We start from the raw sequence: 27,965 nt of genomic DNA, 5'->3' as shown, positions 1-27,965 counted from the left end.
AAAAGGAATAATCAACCAACCAAATAAGGGAAATCGGAATTGTAACCTAAGGTAGGATTTTTCAGTTGTTTGCCAGCATCATCCTCCCTGGCAACAGGGGTGGTGGCAGAGTGGGGGGTAACAATTACAGACCTTGTTCCTACAGACAGCAGGATGTGTAATGAAAGGAATACTCTTGCCATGGTGCTTCTGTCATTTTTGCTGTTCCCCACGGGGAAGCTGCAGTTGGGGAGGGAGCACTATGTGGCATGTGGGGGCAGCAGGCTCAGTGGTGGAGGGCTGAGGGTTAGAGGGAGGGTGTGCTCCAGTGTGGGCTGGGTCAGGCTTCCCAGCATTTGGGCTGGTCCCCAGAGTCATTTAGGAAAACTGTTTTGCTTTATTTGAAAGCCTGATTCTGAAATCCCAGAGAGCAACTGTTGTTTTCAGAATACCTGATGACTCTGAAGTATCAGAATGTGACCTTGGGGTCATAAAATTGCACTCAGACCCATGCAGATGGAAGGCAATATGAGTTGAGTGCCATGAAATCATGAATATTCATCAGATCCCTCATCATGATGATGATTAATATCCTTAAAGCTGTAAATGCCTGAACTCCTTTATGAACAGTTGAGCTTGCGAGGGGTTTATTTTAGTCTGTCTACATGACAAATTAATTTTGATACAATAGTTAACACCAGTATTGACTTCTCTTGAAGTTTATCAGAATAAAAATTGTATCTACCAAATAAGAGTCTATAGGTATTTAGCTCAGATCACACCCCTGATTATTTTTCTAATAGACATTAAGTCAGGGAACACACACATGCGTGCACATGTGTGCACACACACACCCACCCACACACGCACACACAAGATATTCACCCTGGTATAGACTGAACCAAACCAATGTGTGTTTAGAGGATAGAAGTTGTGTAGGAGGAGAACATGGTTCAAGACTAAACTATACCTAAACATCTTGGTAATACAACCTCCCTCGGGCAAATCACTCTTAACTTCTCAGTTGTACAAAACAGGAGTAATGCTACCTCCCAATGGACTATGATGATTAGTAGGAATCGTGGCTTAATGAATTTATAAACTGTCAGGGGCTATAAAGATACGAAGAATATATACTTATGTGTATTTTTATCTTTGTCATAATCATAATAATTATAAATTCATTTCATCCTCCCAGGAATTTTAATTTTGCATTGAGCTTAAATTCATCTATTATACATTAAAATGGGTCTTTGGTTTAGGAAACAAGCAAAAGCTGGGGTTTAGGACACTCAGATGCCTTTAGAGTAAGATGTGGTTTTTGTTTGTTTCCTGTTTCCCTATAGGCCAACCGAGCAATAAGTATCATTGGGTTTGTGACGGCTGCTGCTGGTGCCTTCTCATTCCTGGGCTTGTTTCCAAAAAAACTAAGAGCAAAATACTATTAATTTACCGAAGAGATATTGGAGCCGAAGGAATTTGCGAGGGAAAAAAAAAACAAACCTGGGATGAATACTTATTTTCAATGCATCATTATTGTTTCAAATTCCAGTGATGGATGGCAGGCTCTTTAATAAATTGCTTACTGGTATTATCTCATCTCTGAGCCACGGACATTTTTCTCCCTCTTAACATAGATCTGCTGTGGCAGCTGAACCAAGAAGCAGGAGCCGCTGGAGTGAGCCAGCAGAGGATCTTAAAGTCACATCATAGTTTATCTTCTGTAAATACTGTTGTCCTTTCCCCTGAGGGTGACTATTTTATATTTGCTGGAGGGATGAAGAACCTTTTATATGTGATTTTGAAAGAAAGTTTAAGAACCTCAAATTGTTTGGGTTGATATCAAAATTCATAGTCCTTTTCTGGTGAGAAAAGAAACTGGGAAGTTCAGCATTTCATCAGGCAGCTTGAGGAACATTGATCCATAAGCCATCTGAGGGTGCACGCCCACCTCCTGGCTCCTGTGTAGCTGGTGGCGGGCGTGAATGGGAGAAAAGGGGCTTGCTCCAGTGTTTCAGATCCAGTGATTTCCCTGGAAGCCGCTCATCTGTCCGGAGGATGTGACAAGTAAGAGTGGGCTGTGGCTTCTGCAGACGCCTTTGTTCCCTCTGGATTTTGAAGTATTTCAAGTTTGACCCTTTTAACCTTAGCAGGAGATCATTCAATGTAGGTTTGAGGTGCCGTATTTAGAAAACAACATCCCGTGTTACTTTTGAAGGCTTTTACTCTAAGTCAAGGAGTGTCAGGATTTTATTCTTGCGTTTTGTTGATTACGTGTTGAATGAAACAAACTACTTTTTCATACCTGTCCAGTGGAATTCTTGTTGGCAGCAGGTGGGGAAAAGTGGATGCAGGTCTCTGTACTCCGGAATTAAATCAGACATTAATAACGTTCTGCTGAAAACCACTCTTCCAGCCAATGACATCCTTCTTGTGCTGTCATTAAAAGCATGGCATTGAATAAAGGAAAAGTTCAAGTAAGTAACAGGGGATGGGGGTGCAATGAGGGAACTAGGAATATGGTGGATAAAGTCACTAAATAGAGGACTCAGTGCAAGTCTTGCATTTATTGAACTGAGTTAGCTTTTACTCCAGGGCCAGAAATACTTTACAATCTAATTGCAGGATTAAGAATAATCATAACAGAAGGGGTCATGTGCTACAATCAGGGCCAGTAGAGACCCCGTCTCTTCCTGTTCCCTGATTAACCCTTCCCTTTTTTTTTTTAAACATTTTTTATTGATTTATAATCATTTTACAATGTTGTGTCAAATTCCAGTGTAGAGCACAATTTTTCAGTTATACATGAACATATATATATTCATTGTCACATTTTAACCCTTTCCCTTTCTTATGACACCAATTCTGTTTCCATATAACCGCTGAAACTCTCTCTTCCTCCACTGCTCCTCTGGGAGATGTGAATGCCTCCTACTTGGTAGCATGATCCCAGATTACCCTTTCATTTTTATTCTAAATTCAGTTTCTAGTTTCAGTTCCTTTTATGTCCTACTCTCAGCAATAGTTTAAAAAAAAAAAAAAGCTCTTTTCCAGTATTGTCAAATCAGGGTGGGGTTGGAAACAGCTTGACGTGTTACGTCTCCTAAGGTGTGCTTGCTTTTTAATAAAGATGACTGCAGAGGGCAAATCTTCACCCTAAACAGGAGACTTGGGTGTGGCAGAATTACCACACTGGCTGCTGGGAGAGGGAACAGAATTGACGACCCGGAGGACATCCTGAGGATCCTCCAGTCAAACTCTGGACATCTCCACTCCAGAAGACGGTCCTGGCAATACTGGATAATGGTCACACACGCACTTATACATTAAATTCACTTTTCACACACGTAGTGTTCAAGGTCCTAGTGGTTTTCAGCCTTAGAGCTCACAAAGTGAGCCATCAATTTTTCCCCAAAATGGCCACCCTTGGTGACGGGCAGCTGAAGGCTGTCCAGTTGGTTTCTCCTATAGGTGATCATTTGATATGTGGCCATGTTTCTTGTGCTTTTATCAAACATTTTTTTCTGAGACTAGCAAACCTTTCTCTGAGTATTTTTAGCAAAGTCTAGTGTAGAATTCAACTTGATTATGTCCTGCCTCCACCTTCCAAAAAAGATGTGTGAAATAAAGATCATCACCCATCAGATCCTTAGTAGGTTATTGAAAAAAACTGCATCGGGGAGGCTGTACATTGATTGAATAAAGATTTTTAAAAAAATCTTTTCATGCTATTTAAATGTCATAGTGTTATCAATTGAGTCTTCTCATTCTAAAGGTCAAATTACTAAATTCAGACACGTCAGCTCAAGGAAAACTGAGCTTCCGTGTGTTTTAGGTTGACACACATTTCTTAATCATAAGGTAAAAATCTTTTTGATCTTTTGACCTTTCATTGGTACCCACTATATTAGACATATTTTAAAATGATCACTTTCCAAGAGCTGTGCCTCCAAGAAAAGGTGAATAAAATGTAAATATTAAATATTTGTTTTCATAGGAATTTGCATTTATGCTGCTGGTTTGTGTAACAAAGTGTATAGGGTTATTTACAGCAACGAATTGCTGAAACGTTGCAAACATTTTTTCAATCCTAAAGATGTCAGAATTGTAAGGACATTGTTGAATCCATACATCACATTATTAGGCACGTAATTGGCACTCATGGAATGGGACTGGTTAACTAATTGCCTATGACCCATTAAAGATCTGTTTAATTAGCAAAATTAGATTTATGGTTACAAGGAAAGCCTAGTAGGTAATTTAAATGTTCACTAGGAATAAATATCCTCTCAAAGTCACAGTGAGGTGGATATATGTTAAAGGTAATAATGTGCAGAATATATTTGTAAAGGATGTACCCTTTCTTGTGGTCATTAATGTTCATCTAATAATTGAGTTAGGTTTTTAAACGATGAAACGGAACATTAGGTTGTTTGGCATCCTGAGAATTGTCATGTGGTAGATACACAACATTCTGGGCCCCTTCCCTAGTAGTTCTTTTTTAAGATGAGCAATGCTGAATATAGGCCAACTTTTAGAGGTTTTCACCTGTCATGCTTCTTTGAGTGAAAAGCACATTTTAATAGTTTATTTCATTACCTTTTGATCTATTCTGGACTTTCTAGCTCACTGGCCACAAAACAATATTTGGGAGATGCATTCTTTGGTGGAGTTTGCTTAGACGTTCGCTGTACTCAAGCCAAGATTACAGGCAATAAACAGAAACTGCCATCACTCTCCCCTTCCACATTTGCTACAGTTAGAACTGAATTTTCTGAAGTAATTTTCTATTCTTGTTTCTCTATTAAAACCATACAAAAGGAACAAAAAGAGGAATTTTATGACCTTGGGCCAAGGTATATACATAAATATTCTTTGCAAGCAAATATAAAATTGTGACAGTTTATTGAGAGAAGGATTTTTTCCCCCAAATTCCTTTATTTCTGTAGATGAAAATAAAAATTACATTGGTGAAATTTTCAAAGTCTTCTTCAATTTTTCTTTCTTCTATCAATGTTCATACTATTAATTTCACTACCATGAAAAATTGTGCACTTTAACCAGGACAATGCTATGCATTGTGAATAAAGTTTGTTAAAAAAAAAGATATTCTAGGAAATGCATTTTTTTCTACCATTGGATAATACAGTCAAAATAAGCATATTTAAGGTCTTTTGTTGCAAGGCTCAATACACTGAGAAATGCTCTTTGAATCTTCAGATGGAAAACAAAAAGATAAGGGCAGACTCTCCTCAACTCCCTACAATGCTTTAGTTTCTTGGAAAAGGGGGGCTGGTGCTGTTACGAATGTGCAACGATTCTGATTACAATCTGGTCTCGAAATGCTGTTCTGTGGTTTGGCATCCCAGGTCGAGCTTTCCTTTTGGAATCTGTTCAGCGCTTTCGTAGCCTTGGTTGATGTAGAATCCACTTTCGCTGTCACCTGAGTAATCTGTCCTGTTTGTGGGAGGCCAGGTCGCATCTTCGGCCAGTTTCCTTTGCCACTTCCTATATTGACTCTTAGAATAGATTCCAAATTCTTTCTTGATCAATAGCCAGAGCTCTTGATTTTGAAGGACGGCATCCTGGAAAATCAGATGGGGAAAAAAAAAAATTAAATCATCCTCTACTTCCCACTGCAGCCAGGTTGCTCACTGCCACCCTGTTCCCCCAGGCCTTCCTCTGAGGTGTGCCCATTACTGCCGCCCTGTGGCCACCGTCCTCCCTGCAGTCCCCATGAAGCCTAGCAACTCCCTGGGCTCTGGGTTCTTCCCCTTGAGAGTGTGCTTGTGTTCACAGAGATCTGCTGGAAGCTTACAACCTTTCATTTCCACAGATTTCCTAGTTAAATCCTGGCTGGTGATTCACTCGGAATTATTTCACTGCAAGATTTAAATGATAACTAAATAATGTATTCAAAAATCAATAAAAGAAAAAAAAATCACTGCTACCTGCTATATGCCACAGAGAGGGTGTCAAATAATGGTTTGTTGAATGAATAAATGAACTCTAAAAATCAAGTGTGTTTTGCATTCCATCTTGGGGATTCTCTTTTTTCCTGTGTTCACAAGCACATACAATTTTATGCATTTATAATAGAATCAATCAAATCTTGCATTCCACTTTTGTTTATACTAGACTTTCTGTCATATAAAATTTGTAGCTACTGTCTTCTCCATAATCACTTTTAATGACTATAACATTTCTTCAAATTATTGTAGAACTATTTAAACAGCATCTCAACTTTTGATCACTTAAGTTGAGTGTAATATTTTACCATTGTTGACTCTGCTCATCCCTATGTGATGAATACTTTCATCCATGTAAATTTTTTTTCTCTCCTTTTGGGTTATTTTTAAAAATATAGTCTCAGAAATGGAAATTTTCAGTTAAAAAGTAGGAGAAGTTTTATGTACACTGGATACATGAGATATTTGTATATATACATATTTTTTTCTTAATTTGATTTCTTTTCCCAAGGAACTTCAGTACATGAATCTTTTTTTAAAACTATCCTTTAAAAAATGATACCTCAGCCTTTCGCTGAGTAGGAAAAGCCATTTAGTGACACTGAGTAAAAGAAAAATGCTATAGGGGAAGACCTTCAAGGGTGAGAATTGACTAGAATGAGCAATGACTTCCCTTCTCTCTTAATTAAGGAAGCTCTCCTGAAGACAGTCCTTCACTCTAAAAGGTTTCGTTGAATTTTAGAGCTGGAAGGTCACCTGGTCTAGCCTCTGCCAGATTATTGAGAATACTAGGGAGATACAACACATGGCTTTCATATGAGTCGCAATTAGAGTTAATTTGATGTTTTGCTTTCTACGCCACAGATCCTGAGAGCATTTCAATGCAGCCTTTAAAGAATTTTAAGTCATTCTCATTTCCCCCAAAGAGAATGTGTACAGTTTTTACAAACCCTTAATAACTATAATTTTGGGGGGACAAACATGGTTGTTCTAAAAAATGTTCACCTGTTGAGAATGAGCCCCTTTATTTATCTCCCCAGAAAATTGTAAGAAGCGTACGGAAGTTACTTTACCTCTACAAAGAAGGCCACACAGAACAGGGTGAGGGCTGCCACCAAAATCGAAACCCTCCATGATGTGATGGTTGGGATGAGCTGCAGAGAGAGAAATACCACTTTTATAATTTGCATACTTTAAACTTGAAAAAACTCACATATTAATGATCTTATCTAATTGATATATTTGTAACAACTCTCTGGGCATGGCGAATAGGCATGATTTTTTTCCACTTGACAGATGAGAAGGCCAGTACCTTGCCTAAGGACTCAATAAATAAATGCCAATAAGTAAATGGCAGAGCCAGGATTCGGTGGAGAACTGACTGCCTCTTGGCCTGTGCCCCTCCCCGGCCTGATGACAGACGTGGAGCAAATGCACCCTGGGTCACAGCCATGAGACAGGACTGCTCTGGGGCCTCTGTGTCTCTCTCTTCATTTTTACCTTTTCAAATAGAAAAAGATTAAATCATTCAGCTAATAATATTATTAATCCTAATTTTCCTAAAGCAAAATCTACTTAGAGTTCATTCTTTCAGTAAAATTGACACATGAGTAAAAGAAACAAAAGGGGGCCAGAGGCTCAAGTTTATTTTGATAGAAACTCAGTGAAAAAATTTTGAACCTATGTTCCCAGCCCTAAATCTAATGACTTGATGAGAGTTGAACCCACCCAACCAACCTCTTTGTAAGGATTAAAGGCTATGCCTTGACCACCAGATACACTTATTTAATAGACATAAGAGCTACAAGTTCCCATGGCCGCATCCACAGCAGAAGAATAGTTGTGCAGCCCCCTTTTTGACCCTAAAGGGTAGAGAATGTGTACGATGACTCTGTAAGGGAGGAGCTGCCTTTGGGACTAAAACCACAGACCCCCGGCAGTGTCTAAATGCTCACCTTTGATTCTCATCCCTATTCTGATGTGGGTTATTTCAAAGTAACACTATGTTTGGTTTTTTTTTTTTTCCCTAAGTGGAGACAGCCTTTCTCAGGGTTGTGAAATAGGTACCCTGGGTGCAAGGGTTGTTTGGAGAAGTCTGTAGGATACGGCCGTGGGTCAGATCATAATGGGGAACCTGGCCCTTCCCCTCACTGCTGCCACCACCCTCATCTGGGAGGTCTCCTCTCCAGCCCTTGGCCTGGAAGGCACTGGCCACACTGCCTTGGGATCATCTGCTTGTGTGATGCTCTTCCCTCTCAGCACCTGAGCTACTTGAGAGTGGTGACCACATCTTACCCACCTTTGTAACCCCGATGCCAAGCACACTCTGGAGCTTCATAGTGTTTTGAAAATGACTGAAAGGTCTAGGTTTTCATTTCCTTACTGCTTCTCTCCCACAGCCTCTCTGCTGTCATACACAGCCTTCCTTCCGCCATCTAATTAATCTGTCTTAAGTGCCCTGCTGAAAACCTGCTCAGATATCTTCAGTGACTCTCGTTGCTTTCAGCACAGAGTCCAAACATCACTGGCTGCCTTCATCCATCTGTGCCTTCCTCATATTCTACTGCATGGGTCTTAGCTAACCTTCCAGGGCTTCTTTGAAACAAGCCTTGCTTTGGAGTTTTAGCTCGGCCACCCTACATTCTTTTGCATTTCTGAGACAAAAGAGATTTGCTTAGCCTTCTGCTTGTGCTTAGGCTGTTCTCCTGGTTGGGAATACCCTTGCCTCCTACTTTGCAAAATCTAGCCCATCCTTCCGGACCCAGATCAAGTTGTATCCCCTGCATGAAGCCTCTCATGGCAGCCACAGGCCCCAGTGAGGCTGCTCCTTCCTATATTCTTCCCGCTTCTATTTGACACTCTTTGCAATTATGATGACCTCAGGTGGCGATGCCATCATTTCCCTTGGGTCTGGTTCATCTTTGAAACAAAACTATAGATTGGAGGTCAAGGGTCAATCTTTATCTTTATTTCTCCCACAGTGCTGGGTCCAAAAATGGATTCAATAACTATTTATAAAGTTATTAAATAATTTAATAAATTTAATCTTATCTCAGTGCACCCTGGATCCAATGATGCTCACTGAACTAAAACTCCCTAAATGGGGAGGGTGTGTAGCTCAGTGTAGAGTGCATGCTTAGCATGCACATGATCCTGGGTTCAGTACTTCCACTTAAAAACAATTAATTAAATTACCCCCCCCCCATTGCCTAACCCTCAAAAAGCAACTAAAACTCCCTATAATCAACATCTGACAGGTGGAACATGATTGGCCTATAAACCAACTTTTTCTTACTCTTCACAACTACATTATAAAGGCTTTCTACTATATGATTAAAAAAATTAAAGAATTTATTATTGTATTAATGTATTAATTTCATTGTATTAGTATAACATGGAAGAATAAAGTATCCAAACATGGTATCTCAGGCATGAACAGGACAAATGGACCCAACTAATAGTACTAACAATACGAAAACACTCAGAGGCCAGCCTCTGTGGGATTGAGATGTGTTATTTGCTCTTCTAGTAAATGGGCCACTCTATTCAGCGGCCAGAGAGAATATAAGAGTGATTGACATGCAAATTACAACATAGTCCCCCTGCACATGGGAGTCACGGATACCACGTACCTCCATTCCATGGTATATATCTTGAAAATCAGAAAACAGAATGAAAATTGTGAGGCCCAAGGCAGACATCAGCAGAAAGGAGAATATATCTGAAGAAACAGCAAACATTATTTTTAGATGCTAAAGGAATGTTTCCTATAATTTGGCACACATGTTGCAGAATCAATTAACTCTGTTGTGCAAATACTGGATACATCTTCAGATGTTTTGATATATCCTCATATGTTTTAAAATATGTTCTAATGCTTGCAAGACAAAGGTGATATCTTATAATCTTTCCTTAAAGAGCTGGGTGTAGAAAGCTGTTAATTAAACATATACTAGTAAACTCTATAAAGGAGTTACCTCCACCGAGGAGTCCTTGGGCTGGGACACCCTGCAGTGACCAGCCCATGCAAATAAATGGTAACCAGGGAGGTCTTGATGCTTTGTCATGGCGGGTCTAGTGAGCTGTGCACAAATACATAAATGTAACAGAGGAACAAACCTGACTCCATATTGGATCTTTTCTTGAGCTCTAATCTTTGTGCTCTGTAGCCTGTGCTTAGTCATGCTGACTCTGCACATTTGTAAAAGGATGTTGCCTATAGTTTGAAATATACATGATAGCCTATTCTCAAGGCTCTGTCTCCTGGGTTTGACCTTTAAAGGTATAACACATTTCCATTCATAGATAAAAAGTTGCAGAACAGAGAACAACATTTGTCTTGTTGGAGGTTTACGGGAGCACTGTGACCAGACCTATACTGACAGCTGCAAGAACAAAGGATTCTGGCACCAAGAAGTTTGCAACAACCAGCCACAGTCCCTCCCTCCCCTTTTAGTATAAAAGAAGCCTGAATTCCAACTCGAATAAGATGGTTCTTTGGGACCCTAGTTTACTATCTTCTTGATCTGCTGACTTTCTGAATTAAATTCTCATTCCTTGTCCCAACGTTGATGGGACAAGGAATGTTGATCTCATCTGTTGATCTCCCTGTCACACAGAGAGCAGTGTGAGCTTGAACTCCGTGACATAGTCAGTCCTCTTGGTGGCACCTGACTCTTCCTTGTTGCCTGGAGAATAAGGTCCAAGATCTCCAATGATTGACATGCCAGGCCTTCCAGAGTCTGGTTCCAATCAGCCTTTCTAAACTGATCTCTGATTGCTCTTCCTATGTGCCAAGAAAGTTCAACCACAAACCTGCTGCTTCCACAGAGGCCCATCACCTTCCAGCTTCAGTGCCTTTATTCACAGAATACCCTGTGTAGATGCTGTTCTTCAGTCCTGGCAAGTTCCAGTTTTTCTTAAAAAGCTCAGTTTGTAACCTGACTATACTTCAGTAAAAATATGTATTAAAAAAAGCTTGGTTCCAATACCACTTTCTTTTAAAGTCTCCCCAGTCCTCCCTTACAAAGTTTTATTTCATATGGTGTGTATCACACTCTGCTTGGCATGATCTCCATTTATGTATCCACTAGACTGTAATCACCTGAAAGGGACTTTGTATCTGCTTCTCTGGGACTCTGAATTGAAAGAGGAATTGCGAAAGTAGCACGCACATCTGCTGGATTCTTTCTCTCTAACCTGCCCCAATCGCTTTACTTTGGGGAGCTAAACTTCTCAGAATGCGTTGTGCCGACATCCCTGTTCTTATCTCCCCCACCCCGTCCACTTCGGTGTCCATCAGAGCTTTCAAGCACTTTGTAGACAGCGCCTTGTAGATGTTCTTTGATGGGATTAGCACCTTCAGGCCCCAACAACAGCATTTAATCAGTGTTGCTGTGCTATAAATGATTCTTACAACCGTCAGATTTATGAACAAGCAAACTAGGTTTTCTCTGATTTATTTTCTCTCTACCTCATTTATTCCAGTGTTGATAGTCTACCGGCCCCCAACTCTACATAGTTCTATACCAACTAGAAGTCAGAAGCGATGTCCCTCTACAGTAGGCCCTATTTTTTGAGGCCATTAGAGCTGTAATTTCACCTACATGCACCCTCATCTTCACCCATGCCTCATTTTACATATACAACTAGATGCATCACCTCCCGGAGGAATACTCAAGCTTACTTGAGAGGGGAGTGAGGCAGAGAGAAGAAAAAAGGGAGATGCATCTCTTAAAATAAAGCAATCTGAGCAGCTTGGTGAAAAGAAGACCCTAGGAGATGGCTGTGTAGAGTTTTCATGTACTGTATTGTTTCCAAGTCCCAAGGACCCAGATGTGGGGATGAAGATGATGCCGCCAATGTCCATCCTGATGAAGGCCTGGTACTCACTAGAACTGGGCTGGGTGCTCTGCACATCACACCATCCTCAGACCAGTGATCTGAAGAGCAGGCCAGGCTGGTGCACAAGGGAGCAGTGTGGAAACAGAATAAGGCTCCCTTCTTCAATTCAGCTTTGATTGGAAAACACAAGATGACCTGAAGTGAACGTTGCCCTTCCTAGTTAGTTGCTATTGATGCAGAAACTCGAAAGGATGGGGTTCTGTTTGCACAGGTGATTTGGAGACAAGTCCTGGGCCAGCCATTACAGATTATTCTCAGATAAGAGAAGGGTTAGTAAATATTCCCTCCTGTTTGCATAAAAATTAAATCTGTACTTTTTATCTATCTCATCATCATAAAGTTGACCTTCTGTCAAAGGCTGTTAAGAAGGGTCAGGACTTTTCTGTTACATCAAAGTAAAACTGCTTGTGTATTTTAACAGTAGTTCCAAGGACTTTTGATTTGTAAACTTGAGAGTATATGATTTATTGTAAGATTGTGTTTGTTAGAATGTATTTATAAAAACTGTTTTCCACCTAAAATTATCAGTTATGTTTGACATCGGGATTTGAATTTACCCATAAGCTTTAAGTCGCTATGGTGTAACAAATCCAACTGTAATTAACTCAATTTATGTAGAAGGACTCTGCGGCTACTAATCAAATGAAAGTGCTGGCCAACATAATATAGCCTCCTTGTAAAGCACGTTTACAATAAAATAGATGACTCTGAATTGAAAACATAAAATGGAATCATGGTTTGTTGTGAGAGAAGCTGGGGAATTATCAAATACTATATCAAAATTTAATAAAAATATAAGAAATTTGGGAAGAAATTTATTTAAAAAAACTATAATTAAAAGAAGATCTTAGCATGCCCCCAAAATCTTTGACAAAACACCTATACGAAAAAGGTGGAGGAGGGGATGAAAACTGATACATATGAATCATATAATTGCTAAAACTAATTTATGTAGTAAATTATGTTTCTAATTTAGGAATAAGAATGGATGTCTCTAATACCTATGACTTTTTTAGAAAATCAGAAGTTAGAGGGTATTCCGGATGATGTATAAAACTGGAGTAAATTTTCCAAAGCAGAAATATTACAGGCTAGATTTTCTCTGATCATGACAATAAAATTAGAAATTATGAACCAAATTTAAATTAAAAATCCCTCCCACATACAAATTAAAAACAAAATTCTAAAAATTTGTTTGGTCAGTAAGGAAACTTAGTCCACTTGTAAGCTGTTGAGAAGAAGAGCCGTAGAAGAATGAGAACAAAATCCCTTCCCACTTGAAAATTAAAAATCACTGTTCTTGAAACTAGTGGGTCATAATTAGAGACATAAGAAAATGTAAAGAATGTAACCCAAATTACAATTATTGACCTTGAATGCTTTTCCAATTTCACAAGAATAAAAGAAAATACATGGATTATAAAATCAAGTCAAACATTTAAAAAATTTTCAAAGGAGGTAAGAAGAGGGGGGGAAAATGGGAAAAGCAAAAATTAACAAATTGGAAACTAGAAAGTGTACAGAATTATTATATCTGAGAGCTTGTTATTTAAAGAAAACCAGTAAAAACACATTTCTGGTAAAAATAAATGGAAATAACACACATAAACATAATTAAGATGAGAAGATATTAAAAGAGTTGTAGAAGGCATTAAAAATTATAGGAAAATACCACCGAATATCCTATGCTAAGACATAATAATCTCAAGGAAAAGGAATTACCTGGGCAATCTTTTTTTTTTTTTATTTTAAGAAAAAATTTAAAAAGAGGATAACCTAAATCAATTCTGAAAAAAGTGATTTTTTTCAAAAGAAAGAATTTGGAACCAGATGATTTTACTGGGTTCTTGCAAGTGGTCAAGGAATAGACTATTTCTATCTATAAAATACATTTTTCAAAGGAAAGGAAAAGTCCAAGAGTTTCCAAATCTAACACCCAAACCTAACAAAACACTACACAGAAACCTACAGATCAACCCAACATAAAATGCAGATATTTAAAAACAATAAAATTCAATTCAGTAAAAGTATAATCTACCACAAATAAATAGAGTTTCCTGAAAAATATGAAGATGATTTAATAATAAATTTATTAATGGAACACATTCCAGCAAAGGTCAAAGGAGCAAATGAGTATAATCATCTCAGTAGGTGATGGGAAGTCATTTGATGAAATACATCTCTCATCTCTCATTCTTGATTTTAAAATATACTCTTGATTTACTAGAAATAGAAGGGCATTTTCTTTACATGATGTGACCTACTTGACTTAGTATTCAAAATCACATTTGCAAGTGAAAACTATAAGATATATTTTTACAAAGTAGAACTCTGCTATTTCCGTTATTACTTAATATTGTCCTCGAAATTCTGGATTGTACACGGAAACAGAAAATATAAATAAGCATTTTAGCTATTGGAAAGGAAGAAGGAACATTATTAATTGCAGATGATCATAATTATCTTTCTAGAACACTCAAAAATCAAACAGTAATAGCAAAGTTCAGAAAGACTTCTGAATAGGAAATAAATACGATAAACAACACTGTACCTTTCACGAGTATTTGTGATTACCAGTTAGAAACTATAACAGGAAAAAGTCAATCACAATATAAGCAGAAATACAGATGGCATAGGACTAGTTGTTTAGATAGAGGTACAGGATCTATAATGGAGAAAACTGAATATTTACTAAGAGACATAAAAGAAAGCACGAATAAATGGAGAGAAATGACATGTTCTTAAATGTGAATACCAGATTGTGTAAACAAATAAATGTTTCCCCTAGTATCAAAATCCCAAAGGTGATTTTTTTTTTAGAAGCCTGGCAATTTATTCTATAGTATATTCAGAAGAATGAACAAGAAAGAAAAGTAAGAAAGTAAGAAAAAAATGAAGAGTAATATGATGATACACCAATCTTACTATGTATTAAAACTCGTTAGAAAACTATAGTTTTTTAAGTATAGTGATAGATCAAGAAGAGGTTGGCATATTAACGAAACAGAGAACATAGTCTAGAAACAAATTAATTATATATAAATTAATATGTAAGTATATAACATAAATATAATATAGAAACATACAAGTTTACACACACACACACACACACACACACACACACACACACACACATATATATATATCAGGAAACCATAAGTATACATGTATATAGGTATGATAGAGGTGGCATTATATTCAGTTGAATAAATGACCAAAAAGAATATTAAATGATGGAATCTGCTGGGAAAACTACTGACTAGATGGATAAACTAGTTTGACCTTTACTTCAAACTATACGCCAAAATTAACATTAGATTTAAAAAAGCATAAAAATAAATTAAAAAAACTAAATGAGTGATGATCTATCTGATTTTGTAATGAGAAAAAACTGTGCATAAAAGCAATGGAAGAAAATCACAAAGGAATAAACAGCTCATACAAATAAATAAGAAATATAACAGCAGCCCAATAGAAAAAAAAAAAAAACGGATGAAAATGTAAATAGAAAATTCAGAGAAGAAGAAAGGCTAACAATATGAAAATGCATTCATTTTTACCGGGGATCAAAGAAATTCACAGCATGATTAAAGTGGCTCTCCCAAAGATACAAAGCTACTAAAAGGTCAAGTTGTATTTGAATTGATTAGAAAACCTCTTACAAAATATCTTGACATATATGGATGTGCTTAAAATAATTCTTGATGACTCAAATTAGGACAGGACTCTCGTGACCATTCACTATTGCACACGTTTATCTGCACGTGAGCTTTCTGCCCATGGGCTCTCCTACCTATGGCAAGTACCGTTCAGTGCTCAGTTTTACAGTAATGTGATTTTTTTTTGCTTCTCAGTCAATTGCTTCACCAGTGAGTTGCAACTCTGGGGATGGTGGAAGAGTAGGAAAAAGATATTTGAAAAAAAAAAACCAAACATCATACTTACAGTTTGTGTAGATGGGTTTTCGAAATGGCTTTCCCTTGGAAAAGATAAATGCTACTGTGATACAGTTGATGGTGGTGATGGGCCACAGGGTGGTACTCTCAAAACTTAAAACTGAACCAGGAATCAGAGTTGCATTTCCAGTCCAGTTTCTTTCCAAACTCACATTTGTTGAGAAATGACTCTGGTCGTTCAGAAAGCACTCACTACAAAAGAAATCACCAGCATTTATGGGACTTTTTATTCTATGTTAATCCAGCTGGTGGAAAAGAATTAGTTAATTATTACCAAGGGACCTCACCTTTCAGGCTGTTCCAGCCAGTAACTACCAGAACATATTCTGTTCACCTCTTGCGATGACAAAGCAGAAACAAAATTCAGAGAAGTCAAGATTGTTCTTCGACCAGAATTCCATTTAGAACAAATGATCGCTCTTGAAAGGGCTTGGATGACAATTTCCTATGGAATTACTTTCAACTCAGAGTCTATGAACTGTGTGTGGTGGTGGGGGAGGGGAGAGCAGTTGTGGTGGTTTGGGGGTGTCTTTTCTTTCATGGACTAATGTGAGCCTCCTAACTTGGATCCTGAGTTTGAATCTGCCTGCTCTAACCCATGCTCCTCCCAAAACCAAAGCCTCTCTTCAAGATCCAAACATGACATTCTCCTGCTTACGAGTGTCTATATTTCTATTTTGCTAACGAATTAAGTTCAGACTTCTCAGGCAGGCCCAGAAGACTTCATACTCTGGTCTCAAGCAATTCTTCCAGCCTTATCTTTTGCCAGTCCTCCTATGTTCCTTATACTCCAAACATAGAGAGAGATTCCCTGTTCCCCAACTTGCACAGCTCTGGGTCCACACATCCTATTCCCTCTAATGTAACTCTAACCAAAACGTCCTTATATTTGGTAGCCATCGTGACTACTGCCCCCATCCTTCCCTCTACTGCTGCATTTAGCTCATTGTTTTGCCATTATTTTCTACCCCTGAGATGAGAATTTCCTGAATGTGGAATTTCTCCTTTGGTTTTGTTTTTTTTGTTTGTTTTACTCAGATTTACAACAAATGCTCAGCACTGAGCACAGACATGCCATTCAATATTTGCTCAGAAAAACATTTAAGATACGGGCTTTCTCAATCCTGACTGATGTATTTGCAATATTCATTTTTTTTCCAACAATCAAACCGACAAACTAGTTCCCATCAGCTTTCTCGTTCCGCTTGAAACTTGTTACTACTTTTATAACTGTTTATACATAAAATTCATTTTTCCATTGTGAATTCAAATGTAAGACTTAAGTCTTATTATCCTTGGTTCCCTAGACTCCAGGAATGTGCTTTGCGTAGAGTAGATGTTCAGTTACTGTCTGCACAATACATTAATGAAACAGTCAGTAGTCACAAAGTTTCCTTGTACAAAGGGGACAGAGAGACTAAAAGGCCTGAATTACAGAGCTTAATACCAAAATGTATCTAATGCAGTATGCTTGCATTGCAGACAAGAAAGTTCAGGACTAGGCTGGCATGGCTAGTTAATGATAGAAGCAGGACTGGCCACCTATCATCCTTTTGGCTACACCACGTTGTCTCCCAGATTCAATCAGAACCCTGCTTCTCTGAATACACACACTCCAATTTGGGGAAAAATTTGGTTTTGAAACAAAGATGAATTTCTATATTGCAAGGAATACCCGAGTTGCTGAATTTGGGGTCTACGTCATAATCTAATACATCATTGGGTAGTTTTCAATCTGTCCTTCACGGATTTCCTGGGGCTCTGATACTTTCAATATCACAGTGATGTGAGCAGGAGTTTGTACAAACCCTACTTCAAAAAGAGAAGCTCTCTCTTCCTGTCTTTCCCTTTGGAGGTCAGGCAGCCTTTGTCAGAAAAAATTAGTTTGAACATCTAAGGTGCAGTTCACTTCATCTTACTCTTAATTTATATTTAAGGAAATAAGCCTTGGGAGGTGAAGAGATTTGCCCTGAGTCTAGTGTTCAATTCAAATCATAGTAATGATAGTAGCATCAACTAACATTTTAACATTCATTTGAAATTAGCATTCCTTTGAAATTTAACATTCGTTTAACATTCATTTAAATTAAGCAAATCTCTCTTGTATATCAGGGGTCAGTTGGCGATAGCCCATAGGCCAAATCCGACTCACCAGCTGGTTTTGTCAATAAAGTTTTATTGGAACACAGTCACACTGACTTGTTTACATGGTGTCCACGGCTGTTTTTTCACTATTAACAGCAGCACTGAGTAGTTGCAACAAAGACCACAGAGCCCACAAAGGCCAAAATATTTACTTCTTGGCCCTCTACAAGAAATGTTTGCTGACCTCTGGTCTATACGATATCCAAATCACCAGAGAATGAATACATTCAGTCAACCCACTGTTAGGTCTTCCCACCCTAGAACTTGCTGCTAGATCACCCCAGCATGCCACCTACTGACTGTGTTCTGTGTTCTGTCCCATCACTGGGGTTTTGCAAAATGGAGATAACTTTTGTTAATTAAAATTTTAGAGTATGTGTTCAAACCAAGTCGTACAAAGTCATTGGGTATTCATTGTACCAACTTCAGAAAGGAAAAGTAAGAAACGAAACTTTACCTGTATCTGTAGACCTCACAATACCAGGGCTGCTGCTTCACGTAGAGAAATGCACAGACCTGCACAATGCAGGTGAAACAGGTATTCAGAAAGACTGAGAGCAGCAAGGGAGGAGAAAGGAGCTGTCCTGCTGGTCGGTACGGAGCCAGCTTTGGGTAGGCATGAGTTGAGCTCACTGAAAGACAAATCCATTTTTTCCCCTGTTACAATTTCATTATTGAGAATAAAAGACTGAGATGCATATTATCCTGAGTGTTGTGTTAGGGTTCAAGTTCAGCAAACATGAATTAAGGGTTTACACCTTGGAAAGCTCATTGCTTAGTTAACTGCACATCTAATGCTACCAGCCTTTGCCTCTTCCATGCTTTGGTTTCACCCTCAGAAACAAAAAGTAGTGGGTTTAAAAGTCCAATAATTAATGCATTTACCATATTGAATAGTGCAAATATTTCTCCACAACCAGACTGACCAGGAATGATACGTAAAAGAGGAAGATGCCCTTCCGTAAGGATAACAGCACTATTATCTCTCAATGCTGACGGGAAAGCAGAGTTAAGATGAAGAGAGTAAGGATGCATCTAGCTAGACTAATCTTCATATACTGGGAAGTATTTTTTAAAAAACACTCACTCTATTATTCATTCAACCAACATTCTCTGAGCACTTCAGTGTACCAGGGAGATGCTAGAGGTGTGTCCTGCTTCCTCCTGGATAAGTGTGTAAGTGGAGGACTGCTAGGGGACATTAGACTTAGGAAAAATAACTTTAAAAAATCTTGCTTCTGGATGAGAGTATTAAAAATATATTTTGGCCCTGGGATTTTTTTTTTTTTAACATCTGAGGGGTTGGCAAGGGTCAGAGATTAAACAGAACTGCCAAAAAAAAAAAAAAAAAAAGATCACTACATCCATCTTAGAAGCCTTTTATTCTAACAAACTGATGAAAATGGAATGTATTTTACTTCTCAGGGCAGAGCAAGAAAGAAGCATGGGGAGGTCAGGATGTTTCAATTCTTCCCATCTGTCATCTCTTTCCTTCCCACAGCTGATGACTGCTTTCTTTGTTGTAAGAAAGTAGGGTATGTCTCCTTAGCTTTGTGTTCATGCATGTAGGGGCAAGGCAGTGAGGAGTGTGTCCAGTTTGGGATAATAAAACTCTAAAGTGGGTCTTTAGTTTGCTCAGTGTGTGTTCTGGGGTGATCGCATAAACTCTTTGGTCCTTCATTTTCTCAAGTATAAAACGACTATGTTGGAATGTCTAAACGGTCCCCAGAGGCTTTTCCAACTCACTCACCCTGAATCTCTCTGCCTGCCTGAATCTTTACCTCTAGCAGTTTAACCAGTGTTTCCCGGGAGGGTGCTGGGCTAGTGGCCATGAGGTATGCAGAGATGAGACGGATATCTCATCTGTTTTCAAAGAGCTTGAAGTCCAGTGGAAGACACAGATGGGGTGTGTAATAAAGAAAGTGACTAGCCTTTGTCTCAGGGACTGTGTATGGACAAGCAAATCAATCAGCCAACCAATCAATCAATCATGTGATGGCATTGTCTTTTCCCCATACTAATTCAGGCTTAAGGTCAAAGGCTTTAGTCTGGGAACCTGGGAAGTGTAGATGCCTTGGTGCGAGTGATTTTACGTTAATCGTACAATCATCAATGACTCCGAACAGCTGCAGATAAATGTCCACAGTTCTCAGCCTGGCAGTCAAGATTCTGTGATCTGACCCAACCTACTTTTTCAGATTTTATCTCCTGCTGTTTCTTTCCACATACCCTGCAGTGTGGTCAAATTGAAAAACTCTCGCCCTATACTTAGCAGCTCTCTCTTGCTCCTTCTGCTTCCTTCTACTTGAAATGCCCTTCTTTTTTTTTTTTTTTTTTTAAATATTTAAAATCTATTCACCCTGTATTTTGGTGCCAATGCTACTTCTTCCATGAAGCCACCCCGGTATCTCTCTTTTCTCCATTGTTATCTCTTCCCATCATTAGAAACAATCTCCTTTTTATGAACTCCCAAAGCATCTGTTGGTTTCTGGTACTCAGTACTTCTGACTTGCATTTCATCCATTCATGTATGTGAATCCATCGCTAAACTTGAAACATCAGTGAGAAGCCTTATAATGCCCCTGGTACTTATGTGCCTAACACATAATGGGAGATGAACACTTTTCTAAGAGGAGGTTGAATGGGGATGTCCCTCTTGGCTGGGGAATTTTGCTGAGCCTCATGTTTGAGGACAATGAAAGGCAAGTGCCAATTTAATGTAAAGAGAGATGACTATCGTATCTTCATAGTACCTAGTAAGAAAGCTGTATCCTGGTCCTTCAACTGTAAGCATTCCATCCCCTCTTCCCCAGTTACCCAGGTACAGACCATATATAAGAGAAAACCATGGAGATGATCAAGAGATTCTTTAAAGGGAATTGTTAAGAACAGCAAGAGCTGTGGTTTTCTTTCCAGCAGCACCCCAATACAAATGAGAGGAAGTCCTAAGAATCACCCTAGGAGAGACCTGAAGTGGCGAGGAGGAGACTGAATTTCTCATTCCCCTGCTTGTAATAGCAGAGGGAAGAGAGAGGGGGCAGCATTGAGAACAAGCTATGCATCTATTAGCTGGTAGGTCAAGTAAAAGCTATGGAAATTAACCAGACTAGAGCTATCTTGGAAGGAATCTTCTCAGCGGGGCAGTCTGCTGGGGCTAGAGGGCCAGCAGAAGAAAACGGCTTTGTAGCACATAGCACTAGAAAAAGCAGTGGCTGAAAGGAATCCTAGGGGGTCAGAGGAGAGAACAGCACCGATGTCAGGGAGTGGTCTGGTGCAGACCGCTCCTCAGGGACTCTGAAGAACTCAAGGACTCACAAGTGAGCCGCAGGCGAAGTGCCTGAGTTTAGACGCCTACCCTGCTGGAGGGCACGTGACAGGACAGAACTACAATAGCCCCACTTAAGGAGAAAGTTCTGGGCTGCTGCTACTCATGGTTGCCAAAGCAGGGCTGAGAGTAGCCAACACAGGGAAAATAGACATCCTGGCCTTCTCTCCCACTGCCTGCTCCAAGCCACAGGTCATGCTTGATTTGGGGAAGAAAATTTTAAATTGGATAAAAACATGAAATGTTAATTTCTAATACTTGGCCTTTTCACAGCTAAAGGTGAGATTATTTTAATACCTGGAATGGACCAGGAAATGATCTGCCTGTAGCATGACTGAGCTTGCAAGGATGGGAAAGCAATAGTGTTTGAAGGTAGCGGGTGAAAATAAACAAAAAATAGCTGTTTCCTCACTCTATTACTCCCTTCACCAATCTACCCCGAGTCCAGCCCATTTACTGAGCCAGCTACACATTTGTTGACTAATAATTGGATGAAGTGCCATCTTTCCAGTAGAACACTATGCTTCTGATCTAGCACCCTTCTGAGGCTTTTGTCTCCCATTGGTAACAGTGGTCCTGCCCTTAGTCATCTCAACTCTCCCGCCGAGCCAGCTCTGAGATGAGAGGCTAAGTTTCACAGGGTGACCAAATGGCAGGAAGGTCACCAGGCTATTGCCGTGGGAAAGAGTAAAGTACACCCATCACCATGGGAGTCAGATTCATAACCAATATCATGGAATTAAGTGCGCAAAAGCTCAAAGCAACTTGCTCAAGGTCGTCTGGCAATTCTGAGGCAAGGCTACCACCCATGTTTTGGAGTTTCTAATCAAATAGTCTACTTGTACACAGTCTAAGTCTTTTCTTGGACTCACCAAGTTAGTCAGTCTTCTCAAAAGAAGACGAAGAGGGTGCGTGGAGCACAATATCTTGTAATGAGTACTTGCAAGATGCGATGTACTGGGCTATACACTTTACATGCATCGTGTTATTGGATCCTCAGAGTCCCACAAGGACGCTTCTATGAGTCAATTATTTACTTAGTGAATACGTGCCAAAGGTCACAGAGACAGGGAGGATGCCCATGGCCTTCACTTTGATGCTACTGCCTGCTAGCTTAGCTCTTGGAACCTCCTGGTATTCTTTGTTTCTTTTTAGCATCCTTGTCCATGTTCACAAGTAAATCATGTAAATTGCTTAAAGAATATCCAACACAGTAGAAGCAATATCACTGATTCAAAATTATCCAGCCATGTGAATATTCATAAAACACAGAAAATATTTTAATGGGCTATGAATATTTCAACCTTAAGAATCAAAATTGACAGTACTTACATCTCTGATACTAGTAAATGTTGTCATTGGGCTGATAAGATAAATGACTTTGATATCAGTTTCATGCTTTAAGATGCTACATGGAAGGTCATTAATATTCTGCATTGCTTGAAGTTTTATCTGTTATTTTTCATAACACTTCCATTGTTGAACAAGGAAAAAGAGATGTGTATGTCATTCTTTTTCTTTGCTCTCTGTTGAAGGAGTCACCTTTCTTACTTATTAAGAGTTAGTATCAAGCCCTGAGTTCTTTGACAGGAAATACTTTATCAGTGTCATCTCAAAGGAAGGAAATGAGCGATAGCCACTGTAAGCCACACCTTGCTTTTGAGAGAATTCCACTAGAATAAAACGCTAGCATTTGTCCTCAAACGTCAAAGACCTAGCAAAAATCTGGTTTCACGTCAATGTGAAGCATAGCTGCATAATGGAAAATGACCTTTGGGTTTTAAAGATTTCCCTTCCTGGATTTCTTGTACATTTTTCTATGTACAAGACACAAATCTACAAAGAACTCAGAATACATTGACAATTTTCTGAGGCTAAGACCTATTCGCTATCAGGATATTTTAAGGCCAAGTCTGAGGACATCAACCCTCAACTTACTGTAAAGACCACTTTGAAAAAATTCATAGGTAATGAGGTTTTGGTAGTTGAAGTGTGTTGTTCTCCAAAGCTCTTATTTATATGAGTATTTCTGGTATTTCATGGATAAATACAAACAATATGGTTTACTTTGCCAAAGAGCTTACTTGTTAAACAGACCATCAAGGTAATGGCTACATCTTGCATAAGATACTGATAATTCCCAAAAAGCTGTAGTTGCTGAAAAGGAAAGGAAAGTAAACATAAGTGAAGCTCATCATAACTTCATCATCATTCCCAACACTCTTCTTGAAAGCAGTCAGGAAGCAATTGTTACTTTTCTCGCACCTTAGGAAGAGAGTCATTTACCTAAAATCTTTAGCATCTCGTTAGATAGAACAGAACTAAATCATTACTAGGGGGTGGAGGGTATGGGTCAGTGGCAGAATGCATGCTTGGTATGCACAGGGTCCTGGGTTCAATCTCTAGTGCCTTCGTTAAGGGGGTAAAATTAAATTAAATTAAAAAATTTTAGATCACTCTTTTCCCAGTGTTTAATTTAATTCCAAATTAGCAATGAAAGTCAGTCAGTTGGGAAATATCCTCCTATTGGCCACAGTAATTCTGGCTGCTGTAGTCTCAGCCTGGACGGTTGAACCCTCAACATGAGATATTTAAGCCTGAAAGTCTTGCTGGGAACTTCAAACTTAAGTCTGGGTCTTTTAAGTCAGGGTCTCAAATCATTCCACACATTTTCCCCTCCATCCTATTCACAGATTGAGGTCAAGTAAGCCCATCACAGACTTCATTCCAGTACACCTGCCTTTCTAAGTTGTATGTAGACACAGAACTTCTTTTCTGTTCACATTAATGGAATTGAAGAATTTCAATATAAAAGTCAGCTGGTTATTCTCCAGGAACTTGCCCTGCACTATCTTTCGCAGCCAGGTCTGTTTATTGGCTTCCTAGCTATTGACTGAGCACTCAATTATAATCTGGTTCTACACATTTTACAGACCAGACTCATGCAAATAAAAAATACTTCTGGGTAAACCAGAACTAGAGGGCAAACTCAACGCCAAGAAGCTTCCAGGTGAAGGTCCTCGGGGTATACTCTTACTTAGGGTTAGACCTTCAGAGTGAATGGGGTAACTTTTCAGAGTAAACTCTGGTTCCAACTCTATCCAGGGGGACAGTGGGACTGAAAATCTGCTTTTGTATTTTTCAGAGGATGCAAATGATTCCTCAGCATCCCTCTCATCCTCCAATTCTTCCCCTGCCTTCTTTACATTTCCTTCTCATGTCCTTTCCCCTACTTTTCCCCTCAGATTGGTAAAGTGATACATATGCAGGGTGAGATGGAAGAGGGAGAAATTTTCAAAGGCGGCTTTTCTTTTTATTCTGGGAGCAGCTTTCATAGAACGATGGAAGGCTTTGGCAATCAGCCAGCCTGACTACCTGGAGGTGGATAAAGGCTTGGCCAAGAGCACGATCGCTTTTACTCTTAGTGACAGAGACAGAACGTGAATCCAGGCTTCCTGACTTGCAGTTCAGGTCTTGTTTCTATCCACCTGGTTGTCCCTTAGCCTTGGTGTGTGCTTCTTGCAGTTGGTAGTCTACCAGAGGCTGGAGCCCTGTGCGTCTCTCCTTCACCAGGAAAGCAGTAAAATAATCCCCTCCTTGCAGCATGCCCTGAGCTTGCTGTCATTTTCCTGCAGAGCAAGTTAAACCTGGACCGATACAGATTACTTTCAACCTACACATACTTCTTCCATACAGCTAATGAATTCTTAGATGATTATTTTTATCATTTCATTTCAAAAAATCTTAATTTTTTTTTTTTTTTTTTTTTTTTTTTACAGAATTGCTAATCTTTTACTAATGACATGTGAAAGTTCTGGGCAGGTTCAGAAGGAAAGCTCCAGTATGGGAGTTTTTCCAGTTTTTGAATCCTTCAAAGTCAAACTCAACAACTTATCTTTCTTTTTATCTCCTTTTAGTGGGCCCAAAATATTCCACAGTTGGAGACTGATCCGTTTCCTGCAGTGTTATATTTAGGCGGCTCTGAAGCTCTCTTCACATTCTAAGTGAAGAAATCGAGCCTTGGGGAGGTCAAGAGTCTCAGGTTATCTGGAGAAAAACAACACTCATAGAAACCAATTCATGTGCACTTATTTCTAGTGCCATGTTTCCTGCACAGTTCTACCAAGTTTGCAAATTTGCAGACATCTGTTTTGAGAAATGTCATTTATTTATAAAACATTAAATCCTGGGTAGGAGCTGCACCCCTCCCCACCCCTGGAAATACACAAGGGATGTAAATGCAATTAGAACTGGGAAGAAATTATTTTGGTTCATACCCAATAGAGCAGCGATGTACCAATAAACTGGATGATGCCATACATGGTCAAGTACTTAAATACCCCAAAGGATGAAACCAAAGCAGCTCGGCCTTCTCTGTTGAAGAAAAAAAAAATTGGTTATGTATGATACACATCTCTCAGTCTCTTTTCTATTTCAAAAGGAGCTCATTTTAATAGCCTGTTGTTATACAATCACTTAATCACTGATTCATTCTCTCAATTATTCATTTAACCACCCATTTGCTCATTCTCTCCTTCAATCCTAACCTCACTCATTGATTCACAGGCTCACTTTTTTTAGGGCTTCTGAGTACCAGCGTTTCGCTCAGAGTCATGGAGGATACAAATGAATCAAGCACAGTCCTCATTTTCAACAAGCTTTCAGTGAATTAAAAAGATTACCATGTACATTATAAACGCAATACATTGTGACAAGGTGCAAAATGTCAAGCATTGGCTCTCCTGAGACTCATTCCATTCTAACAACACTTGCTCCCTGTGTATGTTTTAAAGTCCCTTAGAGATATCGAGCTAAGGGACAGGTGCTCTCACATTATGGGAGTGTAGACGTGACACCAATATTTAAGATGAAATGGGTTTTGTTGGCTTCAGTACACCAGGAAGAACCCACGGTAATAATCGGAGCTAGTATGGGAATCAAAAGAAATAGACAATGGTAAAAATGGCAGCTTAAAAAGTAAACAGTCCCTAGTCAATAATATTGCAATAACTTTGTATGGTGATGGACTGTGACTAGACTTACCATGGTGATCAATTCATAATGCATATAAACGTCGAATCACTATGTTGTACATCTGAAACTAATATAATGTTGTATGTCAACTATACTTCAATTTAAAAAAGAAAATAAACAAATATTACCCCCATAAAAAATTCTGTTCAAGCTGTTATTCCTGTAACTGGGTCTAGTTGGTGATAGATTACGACAGACCAAAGAAGACAACGTGAGGTAGCAGCACAGGGTGGGGGTGGGGGGTGGGGAATCCGGCAAACAAGCCCTCCTGCAGCTTCCTCTTGTCAAGGTGGAAGCTTGGGGATGAGAGGAAGCCCGCATCCTCTTGGTTTCCAGTTCCCAGTGACACGGCACCTGCGGTGCTCAAAGACTTTGTCAACAGAACAGGGACACTTGAAATAAGACCTAAAAAGCCAAACCAATAACCACTTTGCTTCAGGCAAGATGAGAAGGTTCTCGAGAGAAGTGAGCCAGGATGCTCTGGGTGGATGCTTTCCACCAGGCTATGAGGCACGGCCCTTTGTTTTCAACACAGAGGGTGGAAGAAACCAGCGGAGAAGGGGCAAGCATGGGAAGCCTGGATTGTTTTCTGACATGAACTTTGTGATTGCGTCTTTCCTTCTGCAGTTGCATACATTTCCAAGAAAACTGACACCTAGACTTTTTTTTTAGAGTGCAAAAAACCAGAATGGTACAGCATAAAGAATGTTTTGCACAGGCCTCCAAAATTACTGCTGTTCCTAATAGTTGTGAATTTTAAGCAACCCAGTTGTTTATTTAATGCATTCACAAATGTTCATGGAACGCTCTGAGGTACTGTGGCAGGCACAGCGACACAGAAATGAGTAAGACATCGTCCTTGCCCTAAAGCACTTGAACTATAACAAGTCAATCATGTTTCAAAAGATAACAATGAAAACCTGTGTTCTGGATCCATGCACCTAAAGCCACACTTCATCGATCCTCAAGAGGATGCTTTCCCAAGAATAGCCAGGGTAAAAGCAGCCTAAAAGAGCTGAACCATATCTAATGTTTATGAAACTGTGAAATATAAAAGCAAAGGGTTTCTACCCCAAAGTCTCACTAAACCATCTGCCACGAGAAAAATTTTACATTCCGACTGATATTTTAAAACAGTATATTGCATTCACAAATGCATTGAGCTGCTTGCATGAGAAAGAGCATCTGAAATTCCATGACACTGCTTTTTGGGTGAATCCAGTAGGCGCTCTGTGCAACCATCCTGGAGTTCAAACCTCCTCCACACCTGACACTCCAGCTTAACTTCCACAGCTCCCATTTGAGAAGACTTCCAGCCCAACTGGGCTACCTGGCCTCTCACCCCAGTCTCCAATTAGAACCCCACTTCTAAGCATGGCTTTCCATCTAACTCCACCTGGAATTCCACCCCCCGCCTCCTTTGTGTTTACATACAACCTATTCATCCTTCAAATTACAACCCTCCTCTGAAATCACCTCTCCCGGCACTGAAATATTACTGCATTATTTGGACACTAACTTATTTAAAGCTCATTTATTGAGCACCTTTCACCTACCAGGTAGAAAATTCTGTGTTACACGATTTTATCTCTGTACATCTATCTATATATACCCTTTACTGGAATGTAAGCCCTCAGGGCAAAGCTCTGTCTC

At 39.3% G+C, this 27,965-nt stretch overlaps 2 protein-coding genes across 8 annotated transcripts in view; one reads left to right on the top strand and one right to left on the bottom strand.

Moving 5' to 3' along the window:
* Window positions 1-11,459, top strand: part of PLAAT1 (phospholipase A and acyltransferase 1) — a 28,403-nt gene extending 16,944 nt beyond the window's left edge. For 2 of the 7 annotated variants that reach the window (XM_045519800.2, XM_074365880.1), the window contains exon 4: window positions 1,326-1,578. In XM_045519800.2, the coding sequence (XP_045375756.1) occupies window positions 1,326-1,427 (102 nt within the window). In that variant the 3' untranslated portion in view covers window positions 1,428-1,578. Of the gene's footprint in view, window positions 1-1,325; window positions 1,579-1,616; window positions 4,964-11,435 lie in introns of those variants that run through there. The other 5 variants (XR_012507606.1, XM_045519802.2, XM_045519804.2 and 2 more) reach the window with 5 other exon arrangements.
* Window positions 4,868-27,965, bottom strand: part of ATP13A5 (ATPase 13A5) — a 99,621-nt gene continuing 76,523 nt past the window's right edge. Inside the window, exons 24-30 of the mRNA XM_010959264.3 lie at window positions 25,556-25,652; window positions 23,363-23,435; window positions 18,411-18,585; window positions 15,798-16,000; window positions 9,581-9,669; window positions 7,022-7,102; window positions 4,868-5,564 (exon numbers count right to left, since the gene is read on the bottom strand). Coding sequence (XP_010957566.2) covers window positions 5,304-5,564; window positions 7,022-7,102; window positions 9,581-9,669; window positions 15,798-16,000; window positions 18,411-18,585; window positions 23,363-23,435; window positions 25,556-25,652 — 979 coding nt within the window. The 3' untranslated portion in view covers window positions 4,868-5,303. The remainder of the gene's footprint in view (window positions 5,565-7,021; window positions 7,103-9,580; window positions 9,670-15,797; window positions 16,001-18,410; window positions 18,586-23,362; window positions 23,436-25,555; window positions 25,653-27,965) is intronic.

This window comes from Camelus bactrianus, chromosome 1 (assembly GCF_048773025.1).
Source record: "Camelus bactrianus isolate YW-2024 breed Bactrian camel chromosome 1, ASM4877302v1, whole genome shotgun sequence".
Lineage (NCBI taxonomy): Eukaryota > Metazoa > Chordata > Mammalia > Artiodactyla > Camelidae > Camelus > Camelus bactrianus.
The sequence above is the reverse complement of the archived record's forward strand: the minus strand, read 5'-3'. Positions and strand labels throughout refer to the sequence as shown.